Here is a 20121-nt window from a genome sequence, read left to right as displayed (position 1 = left end):
GATTGGTTTAAGGGAATTTCTTCAAATTTGGCACAAACACCCACTAGGACTGAAAAGTAAACTAATTATAATCTGGTGGTTCATGGTCAAAGGTCAAGGTCAAGGTGACACTGTGGTTGCATTACTAAGATATTCCTACCGTAACTCAAGAATTCATAAAGTCAAATTTCACACAAATGTTTAAGAGGATATACTGATAAAGTTCTGACATTTCATATCCAAGAGGTCAAAGGTCAGCTGTAACTTCATAGAGTTCTGACCATTACTCAATATCATAGGGAGAGAAGTTTAGTCAAATTCTGTATAGTGACACTAATCTTCAATGTCCACCTTGCAAACATGCTAATTGTAGAGATCCTCAGTGCTGCTGTCTGTGAAGCATCCATGTTTTCACAGACATGAATAGCTCAAAAATTCTTTTAACAAAGTGGATGACGAAATTGCAGCATTAAAATATCATTTTTTAATGATATTTTTATATTGATATTTATATACACAGACAAACACACACACACACACACACTCACACACATATATATATAAAAATTTGACAGCTAGGTGCACAATTTTGGGGTAAACAGATTGTCAGTGAAAACGAAATAGCTTTTAAAATATTTTTTAAAAAAAAAACAAAAACTAAAGGTGTCTTGTGCATCTCTGTTTAAAACTGAAACAAAAATAGATTAACACACCATAAAATGATACATGGAAAACACAGCATTATAGTTAATAACAAAATGCAAGAATTCACCAAGACCTTATGGAGTAAGTGTTTTATTTATATAGGTTAAAACATGTTAACGGTATAAACACACTTTATCAACAAGAGAGCCCTTAACACTTGTGAGCAAAATAAAATATATATATATTCACATAAACTAAAGAATACCAAGAAATAACAGTAGATGGTATATTTATAATACTGCATGTTTACATAAATGTGATTAAAGATGTACAATTTCAGTCCAACAGATGGACCCTCCTGAGCTCTAACATTAGAAGTAATCCTCTCATCTATCCATTTATTAACAGAAGGTCTTTTTTAAGCCATGTCCCAGTTAAAGAACTATTATCAGCCACCACCTTTATTCTCAAAGGTATTTACAGCGTTTCTCTGCGTTTACTATGTCTCCATGCTTCCCCCAGCTTGCCCAGGTACAGTATTTTATACATTATTATTTAAATATGAGTGTTAAAGTGTTTTACTCCCACACAAGGACGTAGATTTTGTCCTCCCAATACCCAGCCACCAGTTATTACTTTACCATCTGAGCAAACACTACTCGAGCCTGTCAACATTAACCCTTAGGGTCTGCTTTAATATTTCATATATGTGTATTGCTCTGTGCACAAAATGCGCTTTTAAAAATCAAGCTTAAAAAAAAAGAAGAATTAATATGGTTTTCTTCTGTCACTGAGTAATATTTTTAACCAACATCAGTCCTAATCATAAATATCAACTATTCATCAACTTTCCTAATATGCCAGGTTTTTGTCATGATGCCAGTCTGTTTTTAGATGGGGAAAAAATAATTATTTTCAGTACACTACATGCAAAGTACATTGTTGATTATCACAGTCTGATGATGATTTGCAGCAACACTGACTGTGACAGTGCACCCAGTTGAAATAGCATGTAATTTTGTCCATATGCCAAATATGGTGAAAAGGATGTCATCAGGTGGAAAATAGTAAATATGACTAATTCCAAAGCAAAAGCCCAGAATGACACCCAGAAATAATACAATGCATGTTTTTATGCTTTGATGGCTGTGGGATCAAAACATACAAGACATGTATGTCATATGCATCAACACAGCCAAAATTATCAAAAAATAAAAGGTGAAAAGCATGTAAAATGCGCCAAACAGTCCCTAAGGATTAATAAAAGATCTAAATGAGCATTCTTTGATATGTTTTACCACAAGATAGGTACTCTGCAGTAAGCTATTTATAATTGTTTGGTACTAAAATAACTAAAATAAATGTCGTTATTACACTTAAAGTACATGTGGACTAAAAACAGTAAGGTCTTACATGTTAATCTGTCAGCTTTTAGACGGCTGGTAGGTAGACTTCGTTAGATTCAGAGAGAGCCAGGCCAACAGTTTCCCACTGGTTACAATCATAATGCTTATATATCCTGGCTCAAGCTTTAATTATATCAGTATAACTCACTATAACAAAGTGAACAGAGTGCCCATGGAGGGAGTCCTTGAACCTGGAAATGTGTTAGCATTTTAGCACTCCTGGTCCACTTGTCATGAAGTCAATGTGTTTTTTGAATGGGGTTTTGGTTCAATGTCTAACATAAGGTCTGTGGTTAATAAAAGCTAAAGAGATTTTCATGTTTTGTTCTACATCATAAAATTCCTCAGTAAACACCCCCTGAATTGTGAAGCTTTTCTGTGTCTTCAAAAATGGGGTTGCTAACAGGTGGCTAATGAGACCGCTGGTAGGAATGTTTAGTCATGCAACCACAGTGAAGTTCATTTATAGCTATCTATCTATCTATCTATCTATCTATCTAATGTTAGTTTTTGTTATTTTTTTTTTTACCTCTGGCCATGGCATTTAGGTTTTAAAAATCATAAAAGTGTAATTTATTTTTTAAATTATTTTGCCGAACAAAACATGTAACTAAAGTTGTCACAGATCTTTTTTTCTGTAAAAACTTAAAATGCAACAGAAAAATCATATTGGCTTTTTGATGAGGGAACCAGGGCGTCACTGACATCTATGTGGGTCTACAGAAAAACATCATCAATGGAGAATTCTATAAACCTAATTCCCAAAATGCGGAACCATTCCTTTAACAATGTTACTCACTACTAACAACCTCCTGTGCATATTTTGAATTTGAGATGGTTCATCGATTTAATCCATTTCCTGCACTTTATCAGCTGGTGGGCTGCTGCCATTCACGTTACCATCATCAAGAAGCATCTTGTTTTCTGCTGGCTGGTCAGATTTGCTGTCAGTCTCTGATTGGTCGACCAACCCGTAGTTGGGGGCAGAGGCAGACGTAGTCGGGCTGCTAGCCTGCTGAGCAGCTTCCTCCTCCATTTCTTGATAATACTCGAGAGTTTTCCTCTTAAAGCAACCCAACTTACGACAGACAAAAGAAAATCATTAGACCAACTGCCATTGACAGATGTTCTTAATTTAGTTGAACCCCTAATATGAGGACAAAGGTTTGTATTGGATTGTGGTTTGTAATGAAACTTCAGTTTGGAAATCGAGTCTCACCTTAAACATAATGACCGTGATTATGATCAGGAGCCAGAGCCCCAGTCCAACTCCTGTTCCGATAATCAGCAACTGATCTGGTGGAATTATGAACTCAACCCGAACTTCAATCTGTTGACAGAGAAAGTCGTCAAACTGGGACTTTAACTTACTTAAATTTTACTATGCCATTTGTTAATAGATAAAATAGTTTTGGATGACAGTGGGATTGAATTTACCCATTTCACCATTGGATCGTTGTCAGACTTCTCCTGTGGAAAGGCATTTTATTTTGTGGTTAATAAACACATTGAATTAGGTGTTCTGATAAACAATAAAAGCAACATCTTTGAAATGGAACCACGGACATCTACGTACCTGTTGTTTATGAGAGCTCAGCACATACCGTGTCTTGTCATAGTTAACACGTACAAAGCTTTTAAATTTGACCTCTGCACCGTCTCCAGTGTATCGCTTAAGGAAGGCAATATTCTGCAAAATAAGAGTTTGTTCATGATAAATTCAGCACTTTGAAGGGGATATGTGGTGTGCATTCTGTCTGTGTTGTTGCTACGTACCCCTGCCTGCTGTTTGAGATCTTTAAACTGTACATCTCCTGATAACATGACCTCAGTGGGTGATTCTTTCTCAAGGATGAAAATGTCACACACTATGACTTTGCATTGTTTTTCTGGCGTACAATACTGCAACACAGCAACAGCACGTTTTACTGAAGGATTTCTTAATTTCACATTTTCAGTTGAGCATGTTTTGATACTAAATATGTTTTACTTACTTTCGACTCCATGTCAGTTACGGCCTTGCATTGAGTTTTATTCTAAAAAAGTCCATTGGTAAGTATTAAAGATTTATAGTTCTGTACACAGCAGTAGTATAAATGCAGCATTTACAGTATATGTAGCGTTCTGGCAGTCGCCAGGTTACCTGCTGGACCATGACTTGATAGTTCGTCAGTTCAAAGTTATGCTCCAGTTTAGTTGGAAAGAACAGGGACACATTGACAGGAAAATCCTTGTAACCAAGATTATCTATCTGCAAATAAGGAGAGATATTTTTAAGTTTGATATTTTCAGAAACATTTGTATTCACTTTGTACTTGACAGTAAGATGACAGTATTGCTACTGCATCATTACTGTTCTAGAATGTTATACTTCCAGACGGTTGAGGTACAATTGTGTAATGTTACGTCATGGATGTTTTTCAGTTTAAGCCTTTGAAACCTGGATCGTCATCAGTTTTTTTGTGTCTTCCCTAAGCTTTTCAACATTGTGAATACTTGTGTGATTTGTCAGAAATTCCTCAAATGACTAAGGAAAAATACAATCATTTAAAGAAAGAAGGGAAACAAGCTCTTGGGGGCATGTAGGAGTGCTTTAAATTTAAGACAGATACTTAAAGACATTACGACAGATAACTTAAAATTGTCTTTGGGACTGGATGCTTGCTCGGGGTAACTAACTGTCGTACCTTATATACAGCAATCAGTTTTTTAGGTCCAGTATCCACTGCAGTAAAGTTCATGTAAGTCATAGGGTCTTCTTTCCTAAAAATAAATAAATAAATAAAATACAGGATGATCACAATATGCAGGTAGGAGAGAGAGAGAGAGAATTTAAATAATAAAAATTCCTCCACAAGTCTCCTCATGAAATATCTTACAGAGCTTTTATATGAGCACATGATCGCTCCAAAATAGTAAGAAGCAGCAGAGGAAATTGAACTGTCCATCTTAATGTATGTAAAAAAGATAAAAATGAAATTCCTCAGCATAAATTACTACAGATGAAAATAAAATAAAATAAAATAAAATAACTATTTATGTAAATAGAGCCACTTACACTGTTACTGCCATATTAATTTCAAATTGCACTGGGATGGTTTTGGGCAGGGAGATGGTGGAGTTTGCATTATTACTGAGGATATAAAAAGCATTTCTTGTGAAACATGAAATATGTAATGTAAGTGAACAATCCTTTTTAATAACACATAGAAAATATTGAGCTTTGCTGTGTTGCACTCTTTAAGAAGGCTTTTACCTTTTTCCAATAACAGACATCGAAATTGTGTCTTTCCACTCGCAATCATTCAAGATGAGGAAAGAAGCTCTAAATGTTGCCTTCACAGAAATAAAAATAAATGGTGTTAAATGTGAGTCAAAGAGAAAGAATAAAAGTGAATATAAGAGAAGTTCCCATGGTTCTAAATGTCAAAAGTTCAGGCAGTAGGTTACACTTCTTTATTTGTCAGCCTTCACTTCTGTTTGGTTAGAAGGTGTCAGGGTGCACAATGACTCACAGATGATTTGCTGTAAAACACAGGATGGCTGACATCGCATATGGTTTTGTCAAGTACTTGCAGGTCTTGACAGCTATGGACTGTTGGTCTCGTTGCCTGTTTTAGTTAGAAAACAAACACAAAAAAAAGTTGAAAAGTGAGACCTTCTAGAAATGATTTTTATCTATCATTAGACACACATACATATTTCAATTACATGCAAAGTTACCATTCAGTATAGTCACGTAATTTTAACATAAACCTCAAAAGGCTATGAGAATTTATGAAACTAAAGCTCATAAATTTGACCTAATTTCCTTTTTGGTATTTACTATTAAGTTTGTGTGATAACTGCTGACAAACTCTATGTTTTTAAAATAAGTTGAATTTACTTTAACAAAGTTTATGTAATTGCTGTTAATATATTCTATAAATTTAATACATTTTAGCAATAATTACAGGAGCTTTTTAGTAAATTCAACATATTTGAAATACACAGAATGTATCAACAGTAATTAACATTTTAGTAAATGACAGAAATTATTTGAGCCATAGTTACACAAATTCTCATTTTATGTTCATCTTCGTTTTACTTGATTTAAGTTCATCAATGCTGTTTTTTTTTTTTAGTTTATGTGAGAATTACATGACTCAGTTGGATGGGGTTCAAATAAAACACAAGAAACTTGTGCTCCAGAAAAAAATAAGCACTAAATGAAGATCCTAGGGCCACTAATCAGCAATTATGATCTAAATATAAAGGAAATTTTATATGTAATTAAAATTTGTAAACCTGACAATATATGTCAAATCACTTCTTTGAGTAATCAAAAGCCTTAATTCAGTGCTGTGAAATTTGTCTTAGCATGCTGTAGTTTGAACTTTCAGTCAGTCATTTCAAACAGCATCGGTTTTAAGAGTTTGATGTTGTGACGAGAAGCACTCTTTTCTCTAACAGCCCACACTACCTGCACCGGGTTTAAATCAACCTCTTCATTAACTCTTTACTGGCACACGAAGTGTGAAAGAGGCTTTGTGGAAATTAAGCACTTTTATTATGCATCAGTGGAAGTACATCTCTCCTTGTTTTATATGAGGTTAATGTTTTATTGTGCACTGTCCCGGTCTGAATAAAATTACATTACATGTCTTGAGGCGATTCCGTTTAACAAGCAAACTGAGAGGTGTATAGAGCAAAGCCACTACTGAGAAGGACGTGATATACAAATTTAACTTTGAAGTCACCTCTGTAATAGTCATCATGGAGAAGGAGAGGCCTGGAGGATAGTACATCGTGAGGCTGGTGTAGTATGAGTCATCACCTTGATTGGACAGTTTTATAGACACGTTGAAGTAGTTATTCTCTGCCACTAATAATGTTGGGGTCCTGTGAGAAAGAGAGTACGTCTTACATTTGGACATATGACGATAATATTACAGTTGCTGTGCTGTGTTTGTCATATATACGTACGTGAAGTTGAAGTCCACCTCAAGTTCGGCAATACAGGTGTCGTTTTTTCTACAATGCTTTTCAAATGGAACCTGTAAAATAACAAGATTAAAAATAAAAAATGTAAACAATAAAGCCTGGGTTACCAGACAAGTTAAAATAGAACAATACATCAGGATTATTCATCCTAGATGATGGTAATAATAATACAACTGAAAAATAACAGGAATGATGTGGAAAGCTGATCTGCACATTCCATCTGTCAATTCAAGTAATGGTTTTAAGAAATGCCAATGGCATGACTCTAATGCTGGTTATGTTAGTTAATTAGTTTATTGCTCTGCTTTGGTCCCAACTGAAATATCTCAACAATTATTGGATGTATTGCAGTTGGAGATATTTTGATTCAGAGTGAAATCTTTCAACAATCTTTGGATGCATTGCTATGAAATTTAGTAATGACCTTCTCTGACATGTGACTTGCTGCAGTTTTGTGTTAAAACCACTGTACATACCTCAACATCAGTCTGCCTTTTGATGTCCATATTTAACACGGCACTGGCACTCTCGCTGTCAACCTGGGTGAAGTTACATTTGATTCTGATGGGTGACAGTATGTCTTGCACACATTTCTGCAAAAACAAACAAATAAGAAAGCGTCATCTGCATATTGCTGAAGTGCAGACAAAAATCAAACTTTTTATTTTAGAAAGTTTGTCTATGTATGCATTGCAATGCATTATTATTATGTGAGTGTTGTTTAAGTTTATTTATTATTTTGTGTGTGTGTGTGTGTGTGTGTGCTAGGTTTCTGATAATGTGACGAATAACAAAAGGTCCAAATTCAGGGTAAGGTTAAAGAAACAATTAAACACAATTTGGAGAAATCCATAGCATATAGAGCCATTGGAAAATATATCACACATTTGTTTTCAGCCAGTTAAAGTTATTAAATATACTGGGCATGCTTAAAGAAGTATGTCGACAATATTAAGAGAGTCCATAAAACTAGGCTGTCTATGCTGTAGAAAGACACAAATACACTTGTGGTAGGTGACTTAATGCAACCTCATGTGGCCAACCAGACCTCATATTACGGTTAGGCAGGAAGCTGAAACATGTTTATGAAAACACAGACAGTTCATAGTTCAGTTCACAGTTTATCTACACATACTATCTACATTGTTTTGATACAAAGCTGGTTGAAAATCAGCTAACTGCTATTATCCTTTGTTTTTTGTATGATTCTATCTCTTTTTAAACTGTTATTTGTTTGCTTGTTGAATGTTTTAAATGTCTTGTTCACGCGCTGCATAATTGAAAATGAGTGTCTCCCTCAATGATTTACAGAGTCTTAAACTAAAGTTTGAATGAATGGAAAGTATCCCTTAAATAAAACTCTGCTGGCTTTAAAGTATGTAGGGTAGTTGAATCGAAAGAAAGGGATAGCTGCTAATAGTTAAAGACAATGTGAGGGTGAAAGTCATCTCCATACTGGCATGTAGATGGAGTAGTTGAAGCAGGAGTATTCATCCAGCAGCTCATAGGTGTAGGTAACATTCCTCTCTTTCTTGTTGGTTGAACTGAAGAAACCTCGAGATGTTGGTCTCATTGGATCCACACCGAGCATCACTGAGATGTTAAGTCCGTAGCTCATTGTATCTGATGGGGCCAGGTCCGTACCTGCTGTGCTTTGGGTCATTTCTGACATGTTAAAGCATGCTGTTAAGGTAACCATTGGTAAAGTTTCATCTCTGTTGTCCACACAGTCAATTTTGTCAGTGCTAATCTCCTTTGGCGAAAAAGACAGATGTGCCATGAGATTAAAGACAGGCCTGGACCTGAAAGACATTCATCAAAATGAAAGAAAAAAAGGATTATTAGATTTAGTAAAAATGTTTTTTTGTCTACAGGATGCTTGTATACTGATGCATAAAGCATGGGTAAACAAGAAACCAGTACGTGCCTTTTAACTGTGGCTTTGGACTCATCCATTGAATTATTTTAGCAGGTTATTTAGGTGATGATTGATACTTCTCTCCCTAATTCAGACTTAAAGAGTCCTAAACCTGATACCTGTTATACTTGTAGTTTATAGAACATCTTGTTTATGTTCAAGTTCTTGAGTTTCTAAAGGCAGTGAGTCCCTTCATTAGACACTTATCATGTACCATAAACTGTACAAGATAACTAGTCTGATTTGTAGATTGCCTCATAGAGCTCTGTAGATTCTCAAACAATGTGTTTCATTCTTTTGTCGTGAGAACTGAACATTGAGAAGTAGTCTGGCTTTGAGATTTGAGGGTTAGCAACTGTACATACTGAACCACATACTTACATACGTACCTGAATACAATAGCAGCACCCTGTGATCCAACAACAATATCTGGGAGTCCGTCCTCTCCAAGGTCAATATCCCCATCAATTGCGTGTCCAAAGAATCTCAGCCCAGGCTGTATTTTCTGTCCCATGATTTTCTGGAATAACAAGAGATTGGACAGCTAAAACAGTGCATGATTTACACAAATATTCGAAGGTACTTAATATAGAGGAGGTGGAGTCATATGATGCATGTTAAGTTATTTTGGTAGATGCCCAGGACAAGGCAGAAAACAACACAAAACTAAACACTAAAATTGCTTTGGCCTTAAGCACCACCACAAGAAACAGAATGATATTTGATCAAGATTTGTCCTTAAACTGGTAATTAAAATAAACTTCAAAGACGTTGTTCTTTTACCTGAATAATATTGCAAAAAAAAAAAGAAAGAAAAAAAGGCATATCCTGTCTCAAAAGGATGCAGAAAAATTAGTTCACTCATTTGTTACTACTTGGGTAGATTATTTCATCCCAATTATCAGGTTGCTCAAACAAGTCTCGAAAGAGTCGCCAACTGATCCACAATGCTGTGGCATGTGTACTGACAAGAACTATAAAACAATATCATATTAATCCTTTTTGGGTGTCTCTGCACTGGCTCCATGTAAATTCCAGAACTGAAGTCAAATCGAAGCTTTAAATGGCCCAGCTCCATCACATCTTACAGACTTCATAGTACCCTAGTACCCAACTATCCCTGCAGGGCACCGTGCTCTGAGCATGCAGGCTTACTTGTGGTTCTTGGAGTCTCCAAAAGTAGAATGGGAACCATAACCTTAAGCTATCACACTCCTTCTCGGCAAAACCATCTTCCAGTTTCGTTGCAGGAGGCAGACACTGTCTCCACACTTAAGAGTAGACTGAAGACTTTCTTCTTTGATAAAACTCATAGTTAGGGCTGGCTCTGACTTGCCATGGACCAGCCCTTAGTGAGGCTACTATAGGCCTAGTCTGCTGGTGGACTTCCTGTAATACACTAACCTCCTTTCTCCTTCGCTCTCTCTCTCTTCATTTGCAAATATTCATGTCCTATTACTGCATATCACTAACTCAGTTCCTCCAGATAACTGCTGCGCCTGGATTTTCGTTGTGGAAGTGAGAGGGATCCCTCCTCAGTATATATTTTACGGGTCATTTTACATATTTAGACAGAGGCATCAGGGAGGAAACAAGGGGGAAAGACTGACTGGTGTGGAAATATATTTTTTGCCTGCTCCCAGCATAGTGAACCTCACTTAATCTGCGGCTGTTTCCATCACATAGAGAGCTATATTATTTTCTCTCCAAACGCAATAAAACAAAACGTGTCAGGTTTTCGCCGTCTTACCTGGCTGAAGGTGCTGCGTATTCCTCTGTGTTTATCACCAAGGTAGATGTACACAGCCCCCCTGTTATCATCCTCAAGGGGGGCTCCAACAGCAACGTCTCGGAGTTTATCTCCATTCAGATCTGAAAGACTAGAGATGGTGGATCCAAACCTCCCCATGGATGTTGCAGTCAAATTCCATTCATTTTCCAGTTGCATCTGTGGGCAATGAGAACACATGTAAGAAAATCAATGCATTATTTAGCTTCTAGTAATGTCACTAAAGCTCAAACACATCATTAATTCTTTATCCTGGCCCACCTCATCAGTCAGTGTGTAGATGTAGATCCGGCCTTCTTTCTTCGCCTGGTAGAACAGTGGGGCTCCCACTAGCAGGAAATCTGTGTTGCCATCTGAGTTTACATCTACTGAGCAAAGCTCTGCACCAAAGTAGGAACCCATCTGGAAAGTGAAATTCATGTCAAGTTAAAATATGACATCCCTTAGCCTTTTTTGAAAAACCTACACATATACAAGTACAGCTAGGATACAAGTCAATGTGCTTTGAGCAACTGTCATTCTCTCACAGTTTTTGCAAATCTAGGTGCCAGTGCAAGAAAGTGCTCTGGCTTCCTTTCTGCAACCACAGAAATGTTGTGCCTCCCCACATTTTCACAAAGGTGCAACTTGTAGTGTTTTGCAGCTCTAAATTTTTACATCGAACATAAAGTGAAATGCTACACTTGCTTCTGCTCCCATTTTCACAGGCTTAAGTTAAAGATCTAAGATTTATTTCTCTTTAGTGAGAACTTCTCCTTTTCCAGGATAATCTATCCACCCGACAGGTGTGCCTTTGGTGGGTCACTATAAAAGGCCTCACTAAAATGTGCTTTTTTATCACAGAGTCATCATGTCACACAGTCAGCTCAACCCTGAATTACTTCCGAGGGCATATAAATCAGTGTGTGATTGCATGTGAATGTTTGAACTGAGTAGCATGTGGCGCCTGGTAGCTTCAGCCACCTGTGTATGAATGTGTGTGTGAATGTGACATTTAGTGTGAAAGCACTCTGAGTTGACAAAAGACTAGGAAGGTGATATACATGTGCAAGGCCACTTATGATTTTAAAAAAATGTCTTAGATTGACCTGTGAAACATGGGAACAAAAAAAGTCTTGCATTTCAATTTTGTTCAGTGTACAAAACCCATGTTTTTGTAAGTAATCAAGCCAATTTGCTCAGGTTTCAAAGGGGGAACTGCAGATATACTGTTAGTGCAAGAGTTTCTAGATTACTGAGCTAGAAATATTAAACGTTAAAATTAACCTGCCTCTTGGACAGGCCAATGCTCTTTAAATACAAAGTTGGTTCATGAGAAATGTCCTTTGAAAGGACAGGCACTGGCTCTAACAAAAAGGCAATTGCAGATAAAGGTTTAAAAAAATGTTTGTAATATGTTTGATGAGGTAGATTAAAAAAACAGAACATATCAAGACAATTACCAACCTTTTTGCCATTTATTCTGTGGGATAGTTGCCACTTCTTGTCAAAATATGTGAAAAGTATGACCTGTCCTGTGTGGTTATATCTTGGTGCACCAGTGAAATATAGAGGAGCATCACTCTTCTTTCCAACAGCAATAGAGTATCCTGCAACACACACATATGTATATACAGGAAATATGACATCATCTGCTAAATGTACATTCACATCAAGAAGGTTATGATTTCATAATGATTTTCATAAAAGTGTTACAATGCAGGTGACAAGTGTTCAGTTTCTAAAATTGTATTAATTTTCAAGAAGCATAATGTCATTTTTAGATTGGAAAGTGATAGGGGCATGTATTTTTTCACCAAGCATCACTTAAAATTAAACAGAACATCAAAATCTCAAGCCAGATAAAAGATATCAATTAATTAAGAAGCAGATAATCTGATAAAGAAATAACTTGAGCTTCAGTACCCATGTAGGAGTCCATCTCCATGAGTTCATCCTTAATTGGTGTTTCGGTTTTGCCATGAATGTCTTGGAGAGATCCCTGCCAGCTGTTTGATCCCACTGAACCCAAAATCAGTCTATCCTGTTGACAGAAATGTGCATGTCTAGTCAGGGCACAGAAAGGAGTCAGCTATCAACAGTAGTTACGTTGGGAGGAGACAGATCAGCAGCACAGTCTGACATGCTGCAGTCAGATTGCTTTGATTGTGGTGGGTTTGCAGCAGAGCGGAAATTATGAACAGACATCCCAAAATAAAAGAGATTTTCAAGTTCCATTTGGGTCTGACAAACAAAATAGTTAAAATAACATTTCACATTTATAAAGTAAGTCCTCATAGAACTTGGCCATCTATGCAGTAGGAAGACACACATACTTCTTGAATCAATGTTACATGACAAAAAAAAAGTGATAAAGGACGATTTTGCTCGAGAGAGAGAGAAAGCCTAGAACTACCAGCATGCACAGCACTGCAATAGTTAAAAGCATGCTCCTTCTGGTTTCTAATGCAATGCATACTTGTCTATTTGAAATAATATCCCTAGGCAAGAAACAATGTCATATTACTGTTAAACTACAATCTAAATTAAACATTTTTCTGAAAACATTTGAGTTTGACAGATTTACTGCAGTTCAAGAGCACTGATCCAATACATTCTCTATAAACATGGTCAAATATTTTAAACGCACTGTTTACCTGCAGTAAGTGTGTGAATGGTTTGCAAGCACTATGATGGCTGACTACAGTTATGGGTAATGTGTGTGTCCAGCCAGGTTTGATCTTTTTGACTTTACTCACATTATAGAAGATCGCACTGAATCCAGTCTGAGACATTTCATCAGTCATGTCTCCTGCTTGAGCTTCTTTGGTACCTAAACATAAAAGGCATGGCAGTTGATGGTGCTGTTGTAAGAGCTCACCAGGAAGAATAAGTGATGAACATTATTGTACAAAAAGGAGGTGGGGAACCACATTACCTTCAATTTTAAATATCTTTTTTTGAAAGTTTTCCAGTACTCCTTTGAGTCCATCATAGTTCTCAATTTTAAATGCATATTGTTCTTTCGGTTTTGAAGCAATGTCTTGGAATTTATCCAGCGAAGCACTTTTTACCTGAAACCAAACTGCTGCTTGAAATTATAAAGTACCTCAGAGGCCAATGCCAGCAAGATAACAACATAGTTTTGCACGGTATTGGACTTCAAACTGGAAACAAGACAAGATGCACTATTTAACAGTTGGTTAATTATTGAGAAAAGACAAAATATCTTAAATGTACTTGTACTGCTAAAAAAATGACTTATCAATCATTTATTATTATTATTTTTTTTTTTTTTGAGAAGTATACCTGTGTATCATCTGCATAGTGTTGAGCAGAAGAGCCCTGAAGTATACCACATGTGATGGTTTTAGCATAAGAAATACACTTATGGGCAGATATTTATCTAATGGACAGAAAAGGGTATGTAGACATGTATCACATGACAACTTACCGCAATGACAAGACGGATTATGTTTTTGTCATCATATCGTTTAATTATTGCATTTATGTCTTCATCAGTAGGATCTCCATCTGTGATTATCATCACAACTTTAGTAGCATCAGGGGAGGCACCTACATCTGAGTTTTCCAAGACTTGGTCTCTGAAATAAATGTAAAGCAACAGCTTTAATCCTTAGAATTGAAAAACATTAACTTAAAAATACAGTACAAATAAATTAATACTTAATACTTCAAAAAATGCTCATAATCTTAGAGTTGAATTGTGGAAGCCTTTTTATTGGCAACAACAGCTGTTATTTTAATGTTAGTGAGTTAGTTTGTGAACTGTTTATGTATTTAACTGAACTTACAGCACAAATTCGAGGGCTTTGTGTGTGTTGGTTAGACCCATTGCATGGCGTGCTTTCTTCAGTTTATTGATATAAGCACCGTTACGACCGCTGTCATTGAAGTCAAAAACTTTACTGACGTCTGTGGAGAACTGAAGTGCTGCAAACTGGAATAAAGCAGACAACATCATACAGTGTTCAACATTAGGTGTATACAATTTAAAATTTAAGGTTATGAAGGCTTTAAAGTTTTAGAAGCACAGCAACCTTGATGGATGTGTTCTCAAGAGTTTTCATTATATCCTGAATGAACTCTTTGTTTTTGATGAACTCCTTTTCGGTCATACTCGCTGATCCATCAAACAGAAAGACAAGGTCCACAGTCTTTTTTATGCATTCTGAAAAAAATATGCAGTATTAAACTTTGTAGATAATATTTAGTCAAGGCAAAAACATTGAGAATGATATTTTGCTACAGGGGGATCAAAATGATACAATGACAGAGTTGGAGAAGTGTCTTAAGTCTTAACCGGTTCTCATTCCAAAGCCCAAAGTCCAAATACCAGCAGCCACCTTTTTATGTAATCAGCTGACAAGGCGGCCGGATGTAACTATTTGCAGAGTAATGATACGCCACTAGTCGGCTGAACAGCACCTACTGCATCAGCATGAAATGTGAGTGGTTGGCATCAGTTGAGAAGGCAGCCAGACAGAACTTGTCACGTCTTGCGGAGTCTTTAGCTGCCTGTCTAAATATTAGGATTTTTCCTACACCTTACCATGTACATCCAGGCACATCAATAGTAGACACAGAATGATACCGGATACATAATATGTAGTCTCGGATATCCACTGCAAAGCAGCAATATATTACGACTTTGGATGAGAACATGTTGACTGTCTTCATGTTTTAAACTTTTAGATTTTTACCTTGGAAAAGTGGTCTGAAAGAAGAGATTTCCTGAAGCTGATCCGTGATATTGTAACAAACACTGTTCACATAGGAGTTGTTATGACACTCATGGATGACACTTGGACTGCAAACCTAGATCAGAAATATGAGGCAGAAGAAACTGATAGTTGTTTTGTTGTATTGTATTCACAGAGAATTTTGTGATTTTATCACACAGATTGAGCTTTGAGATTTTCTTACAGTGAATTCGGAGCGTTTGGAATCTTTGGCTATGGACAGGCCAAGGTGCTTGACTGGTATTGTTGAGTTTGGGAGAGAAATTTCTGCAACAATAGCACTTCATTAGTACTTTCAGAATCCATCAAGGTGTTCGTATTTCTGTATTGTTGTAAATGATACTTTTTGGTTTTATTTGTGTGGTTCATTGTGTGATATTGACTTTGAAAACCATATTTATATACCTGTCCGACTAAAGCACTGGATGGGTTGGTCTTGTGTGAGTTTGCATATTGCCCCAGAACCGTTTTCCCGCAGCGGTGCAGTAACCATTATCCTGTAGTGGGTTCATCGTTTTAGTGACAAGACTGAGATGAGCAGCACATTTTTAACTTAAGGGAACATTTGTTTTGCTATGGGAAGTGATGCAACAGGAAGACTCGTCGCAGGATGTAATCTTCCATCTATATTACACCTCTATGCAAAAGGAAATTAAGCATCACTGAAAGAAATGTGAGCAATTTAACCAGACAGGATTTCCTCAACTACAGCAACACCACATATCAACTGACGCACCATGTTGCATGTGCAAACTTACCCTTTATCTGTTCCAGACTTGTATTGAAGCACTTTGTATCCAAAAAAATCTTTTGGTTCATCAGTATAAACATCAGGACTTGTTATATCAATGTTGAAAGCCAAAGAAACAGTGATGGCTGGAATTTGCAAAAAAAAAAAAAAACAAAGACATTTACTCACCACTACAGTTGTTCTTGTTGATAATTACAAATGCACTGATGTACTATATATAGTTTGGATCTGCACTCTAGGAGAACAAATTACTAGAATTCAGTATAACCCTTTGAAACGTGAGCAATTTGGCTTGATTTCTTTCAAAAACATGGGAAGAGGGCAATGAGTTATTAAAGAAGAAATGACCCAAACATTTGCAAGAAATTGGTGGAAAGTACAAATGAACAAGTGTGCTTTTAAGATTATAAAACATTTAACAGTATTGATAATATTGATATTTGTTCAGCCCAACACAGCCTATATCTAGACAAATGGATGCAAGAAGAGCACCACTGTTTACATACTTGCTTCTGTACTTTTTGTGTACCTGTGTGCATGACTTGGCACTGATAAAAGTCCATGTGGAAAAGCCTTAGTGGATGATTATATTTTTCCACTAGGGGGCAGATCAGGTCCAAATTAACCTCAATCGACACTACACCAGAATATATCTGTTGAGTACTTTATAATGAGCAAAAAAAAAAACAAACAAAAAAAAAACCAACACATTCTCATCTCAACTTGTCAAATAGTGCGTCTTGGTCAGTGCACTTCCATTTCTATATACAATGCGCTCGGTCTCCTCCTGTGTCTGTTGATGATGTTCCGGGACACGGTGTCAAATTCGTGCTGTTAAATGGATTGTGCAAATGTGTAGTGTCTACCCATTAGATGCATACAGTCTTTTTTAAAATTAAAACATTAGTAAAACACCCTGCATTTACGTTTATTTCCTTGTGCAACGAAAGCACTTGGTAAGGTCTAGAAAAAAACATGGCTAGCTCAACATTCATATGGAAAATGAGCAGCTTTTGGGTAAAAGTTCAGGGTTTGTTGGACCCACTCCCAACCGCTGAACATGCAGTGTAACTTTGAATACTGTAGCATTTCAAAATGACATTGGTTTATAACACTGCCCGATGGCAAACTATGCAACCTCAAAAAATACTTTTTATGACGGTGTCGAAATCATTCACCATGCCGCAGTATTGGATGAGTTGGGAATAGGAACGAGGTGTTGCAACAGCAGGAAAGTCTCAAGGGACACTTAAATAATCATTTAGCTTCTATTGTTGTGTTTGACATACAGTGATTCTGTTTTCTTGTATTTTAATTTTTTTGTGTGCTAATATTTCTTTTCATATAGTGACAATGCTTAATGTGAAAAAATGTCATAATTTTGTCACAAACCCACAGAGAATTGTCACCAGACTCTGCAGTTCCCCTAGGCTGTATGGAGCATTTATGCATCTATATCTCTTTGTTTTGGTTAAATGATCAGCAATTTTACTGTTTTGGTTCCCTCTCCCTGCTTCCATCAGTGTTTATTTTCAGCTATAGCAAGCAGCCTATATGCCACTGTGCCTGCCACATGCCAAATGACACATAAAGTTAATAGCTAGCTGATGAACATAATAGCATTTAGCAGCTAAAAAGCCAGGTGCTGTATCAAAAAAGCTTCCTAATACAAAGAGTTGCTCTGGTTTTCAACGTTTTCTAAGAATTTGCCCTAGAGGTTAACATTAGATCCTGGTACAGACAGAAGTTATTCACAAAGCATCTCAGCCCTAAAGAGAGAGCACCTAAGGTGAATAACTGTTAGAAGTAAGGAGAAGGTCTTTGAAGAGACTTAAGAGTTTCTTCAGCAATGGAAAAATGGTAAAAAGACCAGTAAGTAGGAGAAATATTCTCCAAACGCTAGATTACAGTGAGTTAATCAAATGCTACAGATCAGATGGTGCAGGGTGTTTGTGGTCAGTCTCATTAGAGTTGCGTTCACATCATCCACCCAACACAATAATGATATAAATCCAGAAAACAATTGATCATAACACTAAAATATTTTGGCAACTGGAATAATGCTACAGTACAGCAGTGCGATCACACAAACAATGTGTTCTCAGCCTCATATTATAATGTAGTTAATTTAATTTCCACTGAGTGTCCACATCTCGCAGCCTCACAAAATGGTGTGTCTGTGATAACTAATCAAATCTTTTAAAAGAATGCATCATACATAGCAACAGGATCCACCACACCTCCTCACTAAGTTCAAAGTTCCTGTCTTTCCCATGCCCAGAGTTGCTCTGAGACTTTTCTGAAATCACTCCTAAGCTAGGACTCCTTGCTAGAAGTTTTTAAGTCATGTTAGGAGCTGTTTGAATACACCCCCAAATAATTACCGCAGGAGTTGAGGACCCATACAGAGCTAAAAGCAGATATCGTGCCTCATCAGGTGTCTATGTGTTTCCCCCAAGCGGCCAAAAAATATCAGTTAACACAGGAAAAATGCAGCATGTTTAGCTCTCTCTTGTATCTTTTTTAACTACATAATGTCATGTTTTAGAAGGTCAGTTCACCTAAATTACAAAATCAATCATTTTTTAATCACTAATGAATCAATAGTTCTTGTGTGTGCTGAAGTTTTTTCATATCCACGTCTGATTTGTATTTCCTGCCACTCCTCTACACTTGGGTTAAATTTAAAAAAAGTGCTGCTCAAGGAAATAAATAAAGGCATTTAAAAATTTCCACAATCCTTTCAGTTTCTATCTGCACTATTTCATCTTTAAAACTTAGTTTCAGTTAAATCTGTTAATGGAGTTCATGTTGTAAAAGTTTTAACATAAAGCTGCAAACCTGAAGCAGCATGAATGATTCAAATTGTGCCTTGCATTGTGGTTAAACACACATCCTTGTTCAACATATTAGATTTTTTGAGCTTTTTGCAATTTGTTTTAAACTGAAGGTAGAGACTTCACAGAATAGAAAATGATATATAAAGACTACATAATGAATATTCAAGTAAAATAATACACATAATAAGGTTATTAAACTTTTTTTTGTAATTTTAAACAAAAACAAAATAGATGTGACATCCCTTAACCTATTAAAACCTGTGTATACTGGCTGGATTTCTTAAAAAACAACAACAACAACAACAACAACAAAAAAAAAAAAAAAAAAAAGAAATGAAACTGAGAAGCTTAATAAGACAAGGTCCAAAAATGAGCAAGAAGTCATTAAAAATGACAAGAAAATTACCTATAAATAAGTAAAACAGAAGAAAATGACCTTAAGAGAGAGGTAAAAAATTAAAAATTATTTTAATTTTTTATAGTTTCCTAGGTATTTTTCCCTATTTTTTACATCTAATGGTCTCCCTTCCGCTTTCACGCCATTTTCTTGTCACCTCTTACTATTTTTTTTTTGCAATTTAGGGGGCATTTCTTGCCAAGTTGCTCATTGCTTTTTTCCTTGAAGTTTTTAAGATATCAAACCAATTTTCTCAGTTTGCAAAGTCTAAAATGCTGATGAATTGCCTTTCAATGAATTATAACAAAATTGACATCAGCCCACGGGTGAACGGTTTGAGGGTTTTAGCCTGAAAAATCAACTTTATGTCTTTCTATACACATGAAAAATTCCAGTATTTTCTTAGAGGAATATTATCATAAATAATTCAAGATATGTAGAAAAGTTTCAGATCTTACCAATAGCCACCATGTAGGTGAGCAGCAAGATGCGCTGCTGCCCGTTCATCTTTCACATCGCACCCCTAGGGTCTAACAGAATCTCCTTGTGGCTTTGCTTGAAACTTGCAATACTTCCTGTAAGCTTTTAAAAAGAGGGTGTTTCCGTGACAGATGGATGTGACATTTCTGCTCTCAGCAAAATGCTTCTTTCCCTCTCACTTCCCCTTTTCT

At 36.3% G+C, this 20121-nt stretch overlaps 1 protein-coding gene across 1 annotated transcript; it reads right to left on the bottom strand.

Moving 5' to 3' along the window:
* Positions 1 to 758: 758 nt before the first annotated feature.
* On the bottom strand, positions 759 to 19966 carry zmp:0000001082 (integrin alpha-D). Its single transcript, XM_042484881.1, is given in 30 exon segments — positions 759 to 3108; positions 3250 to 3360; positions 3468 to 3500; positions 3607 to 3720; positions 3807 to 3932; positions 4025 to 4066; positions 4174 to 4281; positions 4718 to 4793; positions 5089 to 5163; positions 5287 to 5366; positions 5546 to 5641; positions 6770 to 6911; positions 6996 to 7066; positions 7490 to 7606; positions 8470 to 8815; positions 9321 to 9451; positions 10682 to 10879; positions 10982 to 11122; positions 12167 to 12309; positions 12626 to 12743; positions 13459 to 13532; positions 13638 to 13773; positions 14154 to 14304; positions 14515 to 14660; positions 14761 to 14891; positions 15424 to 15538; positions 15647 to 15729; positions 15868 to 15959; positions 16221 to 16338; positions 19909 to 19966. Coding segments are annotated over 30 exon segments (3603 nt in total). The 3' UTR covers positions 759 to 2877.
* Between the last annotated feature and the right edge of the window lie 155 nt (positions 19967 to 20121).

This window comes from Plectropomus leopardus, chromosome 4, assembly GCF_008729295.1.
Source record: "Plectropomus leopardus isolate mb chromosome 4, YSFRI_Pleo_2.0, whole genome shotgun sequence".
In the NCBI taxonomy this organism is placed as follows: Eukaryota; Metazoa; Chordata; class Actinopteri; order Perciformes; family Serranidae; genus Plectropomus; species Plectropomus leopardus.
The sequence above is the reverse complement of the archived record's forward strand: the minus strand, read 5'-3'. Positions and strand labels throughout refer to the sequence as shown.